General features: G+C 42.9%; 1 protein-coding gene across 1 annotated transcript in view; it reads right to left on the bottom strand.

Annotated features, from left to right (window-relative positions):
• Positions 1–13,906, bottom strand: part of LOC103271953 (vascular endothelial growth factor receptor 1-like) — a gene marked incomplete at its 3' end in the record, with an annotated part of 101,119 nt that extends 87,213 nt beyond the window's left edge. Inside the window, exons 1-2 of the mRNA XM_021718252.1 lie at positions 13,807–13,906; positions 13,158–13,384 (exon numbers count right to left, since the gene is read on the bottom strand). Of these exons, the coding sequence (XP_021573927.1) occupies positions 13,158–13,384; positions 13,807–13,841 (262 nt within the window). The remainder of the gene's footprint in view (positions 1–13,157; positions 13,385–13,806) is intronic.
• Between the last annotated feature and the right edge of the window lie 1,193 nt (positions 13,907–15,099).

Here is a 15,099-nt window from a genome sequence, read left to right on the forward strand (position 1 = left end):
CCAAAAAAAAAAAAAAAAAAAAAAAAAAAAAAGAACAGAGTAGTAGTTCAATGGAACAGAACAGCCCAGAGATAGACCCACATACACACAGTTAACTGATGCTTGTCAAAGGGGAAAAGCCCATATATAATGGAGCAAAGATGGTCTCTTCAACAAATGTTGGGGGGTGGAACAACTGGATATCCATGTGCAAAAAAAAAAAAAGTCTAGACACAAACTTTACACTCTTCACAAAAATCACCTCAAAATGGATCACAGTTAAATGTAAAAGGCAAAACTATGAAACTCCTAGAATATAACATAGGAGAAAATCCAGATAATCTTGGGTATGACAGCGACTTTTTATTTTTTAATTTTTAACTTTTTTGAGTCAGAGTCTCACTCTGTCACCCAGGTTAGAGTGCAGTAGCAGGCTCATGGCCACCACAGCCTTGACCTGTTGGGCTCAGACAATCCTTCTACCTCCACTTTCCAAGTAGCTGGAACCACAGGTATGCACCACCACGCCTGGCTGATTTTTTTTTCTTATTATTTATTGTAGAGAAGAAACCTTGCCAAGTTGCCCGGGCTGGTCTCAAACCCCTGAGCTCAGGCAATCCTCTTGCCTCTGCCTCCCAAAGTGCTGGGATGACAGGCATGAGCTACCATGCCCGACTGCAGTGATTTTTTAGATATGATATGAGAGGCACAATCTGTAAGAGAAAGAATTGATAAGCTGAACTTCATTCAAATTAAAAACTTCTGCTCTGCAAAGACAACATCAAGTGAATCAAAAGAAAAGCCAGATACTGGGTGAAAATATTTGTACAAGACCCTGCTGATAAAGGACTGTTAGCCAAAATATACAAAGGAAAAAAACTCAACAGTAAGAAAACAACCAAACCTACTTAAAAATGGGACATTTCACCGAAAAAGATATGTAGACATCCACCCAAGAAGACATACAGATGGCAAATAACTATTTGAAAAGATACTTCATGTCATACGGCATGAGGGAACCGCAAACAAAAACAACAATGAGATACCACTACATACCAGAAGGGCAAAGTTCAGAACGCTGACAACACTGAGTGCTGGTGAATAGACACTGTCATTCCTTGCTGGTGGGAATGCAAAATCGTGCAGCCACTTCGGAAGAAAGTCTGGCAGTTTCTTATAAAACTAAATATATTCTCATCATATGATCCAGCAACTGTGCTCCTTGGTATTAATATTTACCCAAAGGAGTTGAAAACGATATCCTCATAAAAGCCTGCACGTGGATGTCTACTGCAGCTTTATTAATAATTACCAAAACATGCAAGCAGCCAAGATGCCCTTCAGTAGGTCAATAAACTGTGCTACACCCAGACAACGGAATGTTCCTCAGTGATAAAAAGAAATGAGAGAGGAAGTCACTCTAAGACATGGAAGAACCTTAAATGCATGTCACTAAATGAAAGAAATTTATCTGAAAAGACTACATGCTGTGTGTTCCATCTATATGAATTCTGGAAAAGGCAAAACTATGCAAACAGTAAAAAAGATTAATGTTTGCCAGAGGTTGGGATTGGGGCACAGAAGATTTTAAGGACAGTGAGAATACTCTGTATGATAGTATAATGGTGGATACAGGTCATTATATATTTGTCCAAATCTATAGAATGTACAGCACCGACAGTGAACCTTAATGTAAGCTGTGGTTCGGGTGATTATGATGTCTCCTTGTAGCTCATAAACTGAAAGAATTCTGGTGGCAGATATTGATTATGGCGGAGTTCATGTATATATGGGAAATCTGTACTTACTCTCGATTTTGATGTGAATCTGAAATTGCTCTAAGGCAAAAGAAAGCCACATATATGTATATATTTTTAACAATATATAATATTAACAATGTGACAGCTACTTCATGGGCTGTTGTAAGGATGAAATCTGTTAGCATGTGCAAAGTGCTTGGGGTGGCCCCCAGCAGAAAGTAGGACCAATCCAAACGTTACTGAGCAATTTGTCCAAAGTTAAAGGTGTATTGAGCAATTTGTCCAAAGTTAAATGTATATCAAGTATCAGAACAAGGCTCTGAAACCAGCCTGAAGCTCAGATCATACTGTTTCAACTACAGAGTATTAATTGATATTTAACGAAGGAAGGAAGGAAGGGTCCTCCCTTTTTAAGTTTTAGTTTTAGTGCTTTCAGCAAGCTATGGATTTTTAAATAGTACCGTCAGCCAAGACGATCGCCAATATAACTTTTGAAGCAAAAATGCATCAGATGACAAAACAACAAATATTTCAAATAGTTACAGGAAAACCTGTAGCCCATCAGAAGGACCATAAAGATAAAAACAGATCACCTCATCTCCAGGCAGGGCAGGGTTTCATTATCATTGTCAATGTTATGAAATGTCAGAAACTTAAAGCCTTTTCAGCTTAAGGGGATCTCTTCTGAAAAAAGTCCCTTGCCTATTTTCCTTAAAAGATTACTTGAAGGAGATTTTTTTTTAAGTCCTTAAAACCATAAAATTCGACCCACTATTTTTCACACCTCTTGATTGTAGGGGGAAGAAATGAGAGGACATAGTCATCATTTTGTAACTTTTGGATTTCACTACCATCTTGAGATTTCAAAATTCTACCCCACTCATCAACTTTTCAAAGCCTCAGGCTGTGTCCAAGTGGCTCATTGAAGACTATGCTCGTTCTGATTATTTTTGAGTACTTATGCAGGTCTACTAAACGCCTGGTGATACACAATGATGGTGCTGCTAGCCAGGCTTCGCCGTGTGGCTGCTGGCATGCCAGAATTCTGTGGTGTGGATTTTAGGGAGCATTGGGAATTTTTCTCTCTCTGAGAGAATGGCCTGAACATTTTATGGGTACAACCAAGTGCGAAGGATGAAACTCCTAGGAACACATGAGGTGAACCCAAGGTCTGGGACAGGAGCCAATGAAAGAAGATGTAACATTCCTGACTGCCAACAAATTCACCAATGAGTGGCCTCTGTCCCAGTCACATGTTTCCTATAGTCAAAGTCCCTTGGTGTTTCATGACAGGAATGTTTCTAGATGGGAAATGTGGAATGGCAGGGCTTAAAGATATCAAGAATGTCTTCCATCAAATTTTCATGTAGCTGGAAAGGAAAATGTTTAAGAGTTAAGTTACTCCTCTCTAAACTCTCCCCATGTGGTCCCAATCAGCCTTCCCCCAGTGATGGATAGAATGGATAATCTCCTTCATGCCTCTGCCTTAGAGGGAGCACACAGGATGGAGAGGGCTCTGTTTCTCAAGGAAAAAAATCTGCGATTCCAAGCAACATGTCATGAGTGTGCATTCTAAACCCTAGAAAGATTTGTTCCCCTTCTTTCACAACTTCATCAAAATGAAAAAGAAAAAATCCGGCAAAACCTGACCTCGTGCTAGATTTTTGACAAAGCTGTATATAGACAGGCCAGAACATCCCTAGGAATTCTCTACAGAAGAGTCTTTAAAAGAGAATTTGAGAATTCTGCAAACGCAAATCAGCCTCGGATGGCTGCCATTTCAAGAAAACTACCTGGGTTTCCAGAGTATAGTCCAGAGCTGGGAGGAGTCCAAGCTTTGTTCACCCCAACGTGTCCATATGTCTCCTGAGCAGATAGATCAGGTAAGGATGTGAGAAGAAAAACACCATCCGTCACCCAGCCTGACTCCATGAGTAGCTTCTTGGCGATCCAAGGTGATGTGTGGGCTCAAGTGACTCTCTGGTGGAAATCCTGGGCAATCCCTGAGACCACAACTTTGGAAACCAATTCCCGATGGAAAGTATGTGTTAGGAGAAACCCAAGTTCCAGAAAATTAAGCGGAGAAGCCATGCGTTAGGAATAGAGGGAAACGGCTAAGGAGGAGGGAGGGACCTCTTTGGTTGAGTAAGGAAGGGGAGAATGAGGCCATGTGGAAAACTGAAATTAAAAACTAGAGAAGAGGCCAGGTATGGTGGCTCATGCCTGTAATCCCAACACTTGGGAGGCTGAGGCGGGAGAATCACTTGAGTCCAGGAATTCGAAACCAGGCCTGGGCAGCACAGCAAGACCTCGTCTCTACGAAAATTTTTTAAATTGCCAGATGTGGTGACTTGTGCCTGTAGCCCCACCTACTCAGGATGTTGAGGTGGAAGGCTGGCCTCAGCCCAGAAGATTGAGGCTGCAGTGAGCTGTGATGGTGCCATTGAACTCCAGTCTGAGTGAAAGAGTAAGACTTAGAGGAGATTCTAGACATTAACCAAGCAATGACAGATAATGTCATTGATTTCCTAAGATGTCCAGGTCTAAAAAATTCAGCCAGCCGGGCTTGGTGGCTCAGCCTGTAATCCCGCGCCTTTGGGAGGCTGAGGTGAGTGGATTGCCTGAGCCCGCGGGTTCAAGACCCACCTGGGTAGGTGAGACCTCATCTCTACAATAAATCAAAAAATCAGCCGGGCGGGGTAGCGCATGCCTGTAATTCCGGCTACTTGGAAGGCTGAGGCGGAAGGATCACCGGAGCCCAGCTGATCGAGGCTGCGGGTGGCTGGGAGCGGCCACTGCACTCAGTCTGGGCAACAGAGTGAGACTCCAACTCAAAAAAAAAAAAAAAAAAAGAAAATTCAGCCAATTAATGTGGGTAAGATTTTTTTTTTTTGTGGTAGATATAATTGTTTTTTTTCTACACAGTGTAGACAGTTTTATGCTGTTTTCCCCTTGGAGGGGAATTTTTATGAATAGAAATAGTATTTTCTCTTTGAAGTTTCTCTCACAAAATGATGACAGTGATTCCATGGGAATATTCTAGAAGCTTGGTCAACCTGTCTGGCCACATGCTGCTCTCTGCCCATCATTGTTCTGACTTGTCAGAAGCATCAATGCCGACTTTCAGTTTAGGATGAAGGTATGTCCTTTGGGCTTTCCCTGTGGCCACAGGGGTGGAAGAAGCAGAGAGCCCTGGGGAGTAAGTCTTCAGACCACTACTCTTTGTTGATGGCCCTCCTGCTTGTCGTATCAGCTGTGTTTATTGGTTGTTGTACTATAGTCCTAGCAGCAAAGCCAGCTGGGCAACCAGTCCCATGTGTTCAAGCATCACCCAGCAGGGCAGTGTCAACTTGTGAGTGTGACAGATCATGTCAGGTCTGCGAAGGGACCCGAAGGAAGGCCATGCTGGAGCCACATCCGTGCTCCACGGAACAGCAATGGGGTCCTCAGGCAGGACTACGATAGAGCTCTCTTTGCTCCTTAGAGACCCACTTTGGTTTTTGTTTTTGAGTTGGAGTCTCACTCCGTTGCCCAGGCTGGAGTGCCGTGGCACGCTCACGACCACCCCAGTGTCGACCTGCTGGGCTCCGGCAATCCTTCCGCCTCAGTCTTCTGAGTAGCTGAAACTACAGATGCACGCTACCATGCCTGGCTATTTTTTATGTTTTATTTTTATTGTAGAGACGAGGTCTCGCCAAGTTTCCTGGGCTGGTCTTGAACCCGCGGGCTCAGGCAATCCACTCGCCTTGGCCTCCCAAAGTGCTGAAATGACAGGCTGAGCCACCGAGCCCAGCTGAGACCCACTTTTGAATGGTAGCTATTTAAAAAAAATAATAAAACCAGCACTTAAAAAAAATACAAATCATGACCTGCCACAGTGGCTCATGCCTGTAGTCCCAGCACTTTGGGAGGTAGAGGCGAGAGGATTTCCTGAGTCCAGGAGTTCGAGACCAGCCAGGGCAACTTGGTAAGACCTTATCTTTACAATTAAAAAAAAAAAAAATTAGCTGGGCCTAGTGGCATGTGCCTGTGGTTCCAGCTACTTGGAAGGCTGAGGCGGAAGGATGGTCTGAGTCCAGCAGGTCGAGGCTACCCTGGCTGTGATTGTACCACTGCACTCCAGCCTGAGTAACAGAGTGAGATTCCAACTCAAAATAATAATGATAAATAAATAAATAAATGGAACTAATCTGTGAGCCACAGTCCTAGAAAGCAACGGGGGGGGAGGACTCTCATGTTATGGGACTCCCCAACTTTGAGTACCACACACAGAGCAAACAACAGGGCCCTGCATGTCACGGGCAAGTAATCCACCTCTGTAGACAGACGCCTGTGATGGAAGGTCCTGGGCCAGGCCTATGTGTGGGAAAACCCATGTCAAGAGTGACACGAGTGTCTTGCACAGACCACATCACAGCAGGGCACCCACAGCCCCTGAAAAGGGGGTTATTTCCAACACCAGGCTTTCCCCAGGCCTCTGTTTTAGGAATGATGTGCAAAAAAACACCACGGTGCTTACAACTGACACTGCTTTCCTAAGTAAAAAGTCTAGCTATGGCCGACCCTGGTAATTTCTGAACTTATTTTTCCGAGTTTCACGAGAAATACATTTTTCAGCAGACCCATTAAACACATATGTACATATGTAGTTTACATGTATGTGGTTACAGCGGATATATATGTGAGCATGTGTAGAAAATGAAAACAGAAATAGTTTCACTAAACAACAATTCATTTGAATAGTTTCCATTTGATTCTGGATTTTTTTTTTTTTTTTTTTTTTTTGAGTTGGAGTCTCACTCTGTCGCCCAGACTGGAGTGCAGTGGCCACTCCCGGCCACTGCAGCCTCGACCTGCTGGGCTCCGGCAATCCTTCCGCCTCAGCCTTCTGAGTAGCTGAAACTACAGGTGCGCGCCACCACGTCCCGGTGATGTTTTGATTTATTGTAGAGATGAGGTCTCGCCAAGTTGCCCAGGCGGGTCTCGAACCCGCAGGCTCAGGCAATCCACTCACCTCAGCCTCTCAAGGCGAGGGGTTACAGGCTGAGGACCAAGCCCGGTTTTTTTTTTTTTTTAAGAGATGGAGTCTCACTCGGTCACCCAGGCTGGAGTGCAGTGGAACGCTCATAGCTCACTGTGGCCTTGAACTCCTAGGCTCAAATAATCCTCCCGCCTTGGCCTCCCAAGCAGCTGGGACTATAGGTGCATGCCACAGAGCCTTGCCTTTTGTTTTTTGGGGTTTTTTTTCTCCCTTAAACACTAGTTGCAACCCACTCATTTGATTCTACACCTCACTAATGGATTTAGATGCACATTTTAAAAAGCCCTGCTCAACTTAGTAAATAGAGTTGTGTCTTTCCACGTTGTATAAGCTGGAATGCAGCAGCGAAACAGTGTAGAGATCAAAGGTGTCAAAACAGGGCTCTGTCCCCAACAGGCAACCAACAGAGCTCTTAGGGATCAGGCTTTATTTTTTTAAGGTCTATCACTCAGAAAAACACTCTGAAACCAGTTAGCCTATCATTCTTCAAAAGAAAAAAATAAAACCTTCATAACTGTATCATCTATGTTCTCAATGATGAAAGTAACAACTGGTTCACAGTTTGAAGTCAAGAGCTGAAATGCCAGAGAAGGACAAACAGCTCGAGCCTGGGGACCAGATCTGAATCGAGCGAGAGGATTGCTTGAGCCCAAGAGTTCAAGACCAGCCAGGGCAACATAGTGAGACCTTGTCTCTACAAAAAAATTTTAAAAATTAGTCAGATATGGTGGTGCACACCTGTGGTTCCAGATACTTGGGAGGCTGAGGTGGAAAGATCTCCTGAACCCAGGAGGTCGAGGCTGTCTGTGGTGAGCCATGATCATGCCACTGCACTCCAGCCTGGGTGACAGAGTGAGACCCCGACTCTAAATAAATAAATAAGATGGAAGAAATAACTCAGTTTCTCTCAGGAATAATTATGTAAAAGCACCTAAGAAAATCTGAAGTCCTGTACAAATGACTACAGTGACTCCCTCTCAGAATATCTGTGCTGTTAGCATTTCTGCTTATACAGTGTTATAACCAGAGCTTCCCCTCTCCACGAAATACCTTTATGTGAAAAGCATGATTCTTATTCTCTCCCAGAATATCTTGGTTATTAGAAATTTTACTACTTTTGAGTTGTACACCCAACGTGTCTGATCATTTTTCTGCCTCCAATTAAGCTGTTACTCAGATCTCATCTGTTTTCTACACAAGGGGAGAGCCAAGAGTGGAAAACCCTGTCATGAAATGCTGGAGCCCATTTACATTCCTAGATTTAGAGAGCGAAGCCATCGAGTAAAGAGAAGCAGAAGAAAAAACATGAGTATCTCTTATAGTACATGAACTAGGAGGGTACACTCAGTCATACGCCCCATCTTTTTTGCTTTTCAATTACAATTTTTTAAAAAGGAGACATTGTATATAAGTAGTTCTTAAGGGCTTGGGGCTGATTGAGGGGAGGAACGTAAGCTGACTTCATATGCAAAGAGCTCAACACGCCAAGTTCAAGGTCTTGCTAACTAAGTTGGAGAGACTGGCAAATTATTCAGTACTTCAGAGATGCCACCATCAAGCTCTCCTGGTCCGTCTTCTCACTTTATGGTCAAAACTCATGCAGTACAATAATAAGATCAATGAAATCCTTTAGCTTTTACCTGGATCAATGAAATCCTTTAGCTTTTACTTGTGTCACCAGAGTATCAGAAAAGAAGAGCCGATTGCTCCTTTTCTCTCCTAAGGGAGGAAATCTTCCTAAGTAAGTGACCCTCGCACTACCGATTTCTCTAGAAATCTTTGTCATTGGGGGTGGTGGGGCATACTGGTTTTTCTTTATGACCTGGAATGTTGTGGCTATAATTACTGAGGGATTCAATTCATTTTCACAAAAGGATTTTGAAAAACGTATAATTTTTCAGTTATTCTCCTTCAAAAGTCATGTGTCAAGACTGCCAAGGGCATATCCAAGAGGATGATGGTGCCTTCGAATCAGTGTGATTTAGCGGACAAAGCTCCAGCTGGCTGTGGAGTCTGGAATAAGAGGCCTACTTGTCTCCTCCAGAATTCAAAGTCACTTTGATCCTACCCTTTCCCTCGCCCACTCAACCTCTGATCACCAAGGTCAGTCGAATCCCTCAAATCTGCCAACACTTTCCTTCCCACCCCGACCATAGTGAACTCGACACCATTTCTTCTGCCTTGACCATAGAGCACCTCCTATCTGGCATCCCTGCCTCAGTCTGGCCCCTTCTCATCTCCTCACACCACTGAGAATCTGACACCAAAATCTGACCACCTGCCTCCGTTGTTAATACTTTTCTGTCATTCCCCATATAGCCGTGATGTGAAGTGGATTCTTGGTCCTTCACTCGTAAAATGAGGAGTATTATCCTTCACTGGATTGTTGGGAAGATTCATGGCATCATGTAAACAAAACCATTTGTTCACGTGAAAAGAAACATGCAAATGTAAGAAATTATGTCAATGGGAATATTAATTTACCAGACAATTCAGTAATTAAGTCAAGTAGCTAAATATAATGACTCGAGTACTTAAGTTGATTCAATACATTATGCCAGAGGTTTGGTGGATTTATTTAAGCCATAATGATAAAGTGGCAATATGGATTTTCCTGTACATTACACAGAAGATGTGACGTCCAAGTCCATGCTCAAGTGGGAACCGTGCCTGTTACACAGCAGCCAGACAATAATATCTAAATAATAGTTTGTGCATAATTCACGCGCTGGACTTGGTGACACACAGATGAAGTTATGCTCCTAATTCCTTTCATGCAACCCTGTCAGACTGCAAATCTACCTTTTCGGAAAATGTGTCTAAATAGGGTATCCCATCTTTATAGGAAACTAAAATGACAATCTGCAGGTGCTCAAAGAAGCAGAGATCCTCCAGACAGAATAATGTTCTAAAATAAATAGTCAATAATAATAAATAAGTGATAACCAGTTAAGATCGAGTGGGTCAATCATAGTTGTATAGCAGGAAATGGTTGGTGTTTTATTCCTCCCAGAGACAATTCTCTGAGTCATCTCAGAGATGAGTTTTGTGCTCCTGAACTAAAATAAGCCTGTAATGAAAGTGTTCCAAAAAGTGAAAGCAGAAGGCCAAATTTTCTCAGAAAGAGAATTAATAAAATAATGAAAACAGAGATACACAAAATATTAGGCTATTTAGAAAATTACAGTTGTTCAGAGCATCCTTGGACTTGAATGAGGTGTGATTATGAGACCAATATCATTCTATCAGGAAACAACAAAATAGGTCTACTGTTCATAGTAGTAGAGTTATAGGCACCCAGTAACTGTTCTCTAAGTATTTGCTGATTAAACTAATTAGCAAACAAGATTCAAGAGGCTCTTCTATGGCTCATTACTAATTCAAACATCTTTTAGTATCAGTGCTATTGAAAAATAAGAGTCTCACAATATTATCACAACAGATTTTCCAGTAAACCCATAATGTTCATAGTATGTGTATATTCCATGATAACTTATGAAACATAATGCATTTGATAATCCTTCCTTCTCTAAGAACAATCTTTGTGATAGACAGTTTCCTACTGTGCAACAAATTGTTGAGGTGTTTTGAGATATTAGAACTTGCAACTTTATGCTAATGGTTGTGGACTACTATAGGAAGGCAGACAGGATACATCTATGACTTAATGGCCACTATTCCCTTCCAATCCCATGATAGACATCAATAATCAATCATGTCACCCTTTCACACCAAACTTGGGATTTATCCTCAATGTCCATTTTTACATAGTATTCCACACAGCACCTGTTATTCAGCTCATTTAACAAATACTATTGAATTCTTACTATGTACCAGACACTGCAGATAAAAGTAACCAAGACAGACATGGTTCTTGCTTTCACAGCACTTTGATTAACACTAGATTTGACTCCCGTAGCAATGATGATTTGCCAGATCTGCTCTGTAATATAGGTGAGATGAAAAGGTTTCTAATAGCTTTTGTCATAGAAAGGGATTGAGGTGAAGAGACTCTGTCTGCCCCGCCTACTGGCCCCATGCAGCCATGCTGTCTACTGAATAGTGTAGAAGTTAAACTGAAAATAGCCGAACACTTTTTTTTTTTTTTTTTTTTAGAAAAAAAGAGATAGTCTTTTAAAAATTCATTTACGTGTTGGATGTACAGGTCAGACTCGGATAAACCCATAGGAGAAAGTTTTAAGAGAATTTTTAGAATGAATAAATTTTTCTCCCACTCGCCCATAGACACACACACACGACCCACTACAAAGTGTTTTCTTCATAAGCTCTGGAAAGAACACAATATACTTGTGGAATTCGATGGCTAAGTATGTGACTTTTTCCACCACTTTCAAGCATCGTGTCTTCTTCTCGCCTTGGCTGCAAAATGGCCTCTCTAAAAGACTGTTCTGAATCCCGCCCCTTCCTGCTGGCCAGTCTTCCTTCCCTGCTGTAGAAATGGGTGACTCCCTTCCCACCACTTGTCAAGTAACGTTCCTGTTCTTATGTTTCAGTGGGCTGTCAGCAACCCTGTGATGGCAAACTGCTAGGATGTTCGGTTCCCTCCAGTTCTCTTCCCCCTGGGAAAGTACAAAACGTCTGATCGGGGACATGAAAGTGATTCCGTCAAAATCAAGTTGATAGTAGCTAAAAAGAAGTTTCTGTCATTGTCATCCAACTGTTCTACTGTCTTCTTCTTTTTTTTTTTTTTTTTGAGTTGGAGTCTCACTCTGTCGCCCAGACTGGAGTGCAGTGGCCGCTCCCGGCCACCGCAGCCTCGACCTGCTGGGCTCCGGGGATCCTTCCGCCTCAGCCTTCCGAGTAGCCGGAATTACAGGCACATGCTACCACGCCCGGCTGATTTTTTGATTTATTGTAGAGATGAGGTCTCGCTGCCCAGGCGGGTCTCGAACCCACAGGCTCAGGCAATCCACTCACCTCAGCCTCCCAAAGGCGCGGGATTACAGGCTGAGCCACCAAGCCCGGCTTGTTCTACTGTCTTCTAAGATTAATCCTGAATCTGGATAATTACATATTATGCTTAGGTAAAACATTGTTGGGTTGTCTTATTTCAAAAATTAAAAAAAAAAAAAAATCCCCCCGAGAGGTAAGTTCATGACACTGCCCCCAAGGCAAAGACCTAGTTCTTTTTTTTTTCCCCCTTCCCGAGGCAGAGTTTCACTCTGTTGCCTGTGCTGGGGTGAAGTGGCACGCTCACTACCACTGCAGTCTCGACCTGCTGGGTTCAGGCGATCCTTTGGCCTCAGCCTTCCAAGTAGCTGGCACTACAGGCATGTGCCATCACGCCCGGCTAATTTTTCTGGATTTACGGTAGAGATGAGGTCTCGCCATGTTGCCCAGGCTGGTCTCGAACCCATGGGCTCAGGCAATTCTCTCAGCTTGTGAGTCACTTAAAGGTGTGAGCCACTGTGCCCGGTCGAAGATCCAGTTCTTTAACTCACTGGAAGGTAGACCCACAATGTGCATTTAGCTACAGATGCCGATGCTTAGCTGTTTTGTTTTTAACTTGATTTTGCACCTGAAGTGCCTACGAATTTTGCTCTGTGTTCTCCACAACCTTGTTTTTTGTTTTGTTTTGTTTTGTTGCCTTAATCCCTCTCAACAAGATTTGGAAATTGACTGGAACTAGACAGAAAGAGCAAAGTGGCAGACCATTTTTATTATTTTTTCTCAGGGACCCAATTTTATTGTGACTGTATACTTCTTAAAGGAGTTTTACTTCTTCCCTTTGCATATGACTTCATTTGTTTATTCTCTAAAGTGAGAAAAATAATATAACCAAAAATGATTCAGTTTTACCCTTTGCCAGTTTCACTGTACAATGGTCCATGCCAGTTCTTATATTGTTATAATACTTGCCTAATGAACATGAAATAATACAACACTGTCCATTGGAACCAATTTTCTAGCACTCAAGAGACAATAGCAACATTACATTTATTAATTTAGTAGAAAAAATAAAATTTTACCATTCCAAGATATAAGAGAATGCAGTTGTGTTAAAGGACAAAGATTTTGTATTCTCTTATGGGTTTCTCCACCATTAAGAAATAGAATTAAAATCGTATCCTTCATTTATTCACCCCAGTATGTGTCATACAGTAGGCTAGGGGCTGTTGGTTCAGAGGTGAACTCTACAGAACAGAGTCTCTCTCTTCATGGAGCATACAAGTGACCGCCCGGGTCTTGAAAATTCTGGTCGAAACTGATACTCAGGAAAATGTCTAAACTAGGCTGGACTTTCCTGGTCCACCACTTCCTACTCATCAGAAAAGCTCCCTTTCCAATGGACCGGGGCAGATTTTTGACCCACTGCAAAGCAATAGCAAACAGAATGTAGAAAATGGAAGTCTTACCACTAATAAATATATAGATTGCAGCTTCTGTTTTCTTCTTCTTGGAAGTAGGTACAGCCAGATATTTGCAGCTGTAGAAGCCAGTGTGGTTTGCCTGAGCCATGTTCAAGGTCAAAGTACTGCAGAATTGTTTGCCATTCCTTCCACAGGCAGAATGAGTTATGCTCAGCCTTTTGCTTTCCTTACTTACTGTTTCAGGCAAAGACCATGAATGGGCTGCTTCCCCCCTGTAACCACAGATAAGAAAACAAAACACAATTACGGCTGGGACCCGGGCTCAACACCAATTCCTAAGCATTCATTTTATTAGGAAGCGGTGTTCCGAGGTTCTCCCCTAAGTGTAGTCATCTTCCTCTTTACAGAAAAGCAACACGTTCAGAAAAACTTTTGAACAATACTCTGAATCAAGGTGCAAAGCTGTTTGGGGGCGCCCCTTCCCCCACTTCCTCAGAGTGAGTAATGCTGTTCTTTCTACCAGAAGCCCCTTCCATGTGAAGCTAGGTGCGTGTGGCTGGCACTCTGAAGAGCTCAGGAGGTCACTGAGGTCTCTACATTTCCACTCTGAGAGGCGCCCTTTCTACTCTGCCAGGGAATGCTTTTGCCTTGGGAAAGGCAGCTGGGATATGCCCAAACCAACACTGTCTCTTACCTGCACTTGAGATACAGTGTCTGGCCTGCTTGCATGACGTGCTGTGTGCCTTTTAAACTCAGATCAGGACCTTTTAATTTTGAACCTGAACTTGATCCTGGAAAAGAAATTTTTAAAATGTATTATTTGCAAATTGCCTCTCATTTTTTTAAAGTTTTTCTTCCATAAAGGTGTATGTTCATCTTTAATTTCATACATATGCAAAAATATACATCTAATACAAATTTAATTCACAAATTTTTTTTCTAGTCCAAACTTGGTCATAAATATTATATACCCTTTTGTACCAAATGACCCCAATAATATCCCAAAGCCCATTTATTTAGAATGTTAACAGATTCTTGTATGGTTGAAAACACAGGCCGGGCTTGGTGGCTCAGCCTGTAATCCCAGCACTTTGGGAGGCCGAGCTGAGTGGATTGCCCGAGCCCATGGGTTTGAGACCCGTCTGGGCAACTTGGCAAGAACTCGTCTCTACAATAAATAAATTAAAAAAACTAGCCGGGTGTAGTAACGTGAGCCTGTAATTCCGACTACTTGGAAGGCTGAAGCGGAAGGATCGCTGGAGCCCAGCAGGTCGAGGCTGCGGTGGCCAGGAGTATGCCACTGCACTCCAGTCTGGGTGATGGAGTGAGACTCCAACTCAAAAAAAAAAAAAGAAAAAAAAAAAACAACACAGTCACATTGGCCAAAAGCAGTGGCTCATGCTTATAGTCCCAGCACTTTGGGAGGCTGAGGCGGGAGGATCGCTTGCAGCTTGGAGTTTGAGACAAACCCAGGCAACAAAATGAGACCCCGTCTCTAAAAAAAAATTTGAAAAGAGCTGGGCGTGCAGGTGTGTGCCTGTAGCCCCAGCTCCTTTGAGGGCAAGGCGAGAGGCTCGCTTGAGCCCCAGAGGTCAAGGCTGCAGGGAGCTATGATCACACCACTGCATTCCAACTTAGACAACAGAACAAGAGCCTATCTCTAAAAAGAAAAAGCAATCATATTAAGAATATATGAGAGGGGACCCCCCAAAACTTGGAATTCTTAATTTTGGGGGGAGGTGAGTGGGATCCGTATAGTACAGGCTTTCCCCACTAGGTGAGTGCTCTAGAAACCCGTCAGCATCAGTGGACCAGCAAGACTTATATGAGAGACTGTGTGGCTTCAGTGAACTTTATTGTGGAGATGCTTTCAACATGTGTGACCATTTCATGATGGGTAATTTACGAGTGCAATGGCCTACACGGCGCTGAGTGTTCAGTAGTTTTTGACCAAGAGTGACACAACCCCCATGCCCCAACCTCCCAA

This window comes from Carlito syrichta, unplaced genomic scaffold (genome assembly GCF_000164805.1).
Source record: "Carlito syrichta isolate Samal-C Ts95f unplaced genomic scaffold, Tarsius_syrichta-2.0.1 Scaffold312037, whole genome shotgun sequence".
Classification (NCBI taxonomy): Eukaryota; Metazoa; Chordata; class Mammalia; order Primates; family Tarsiidae; genus Carlito; species Carlito syrichta.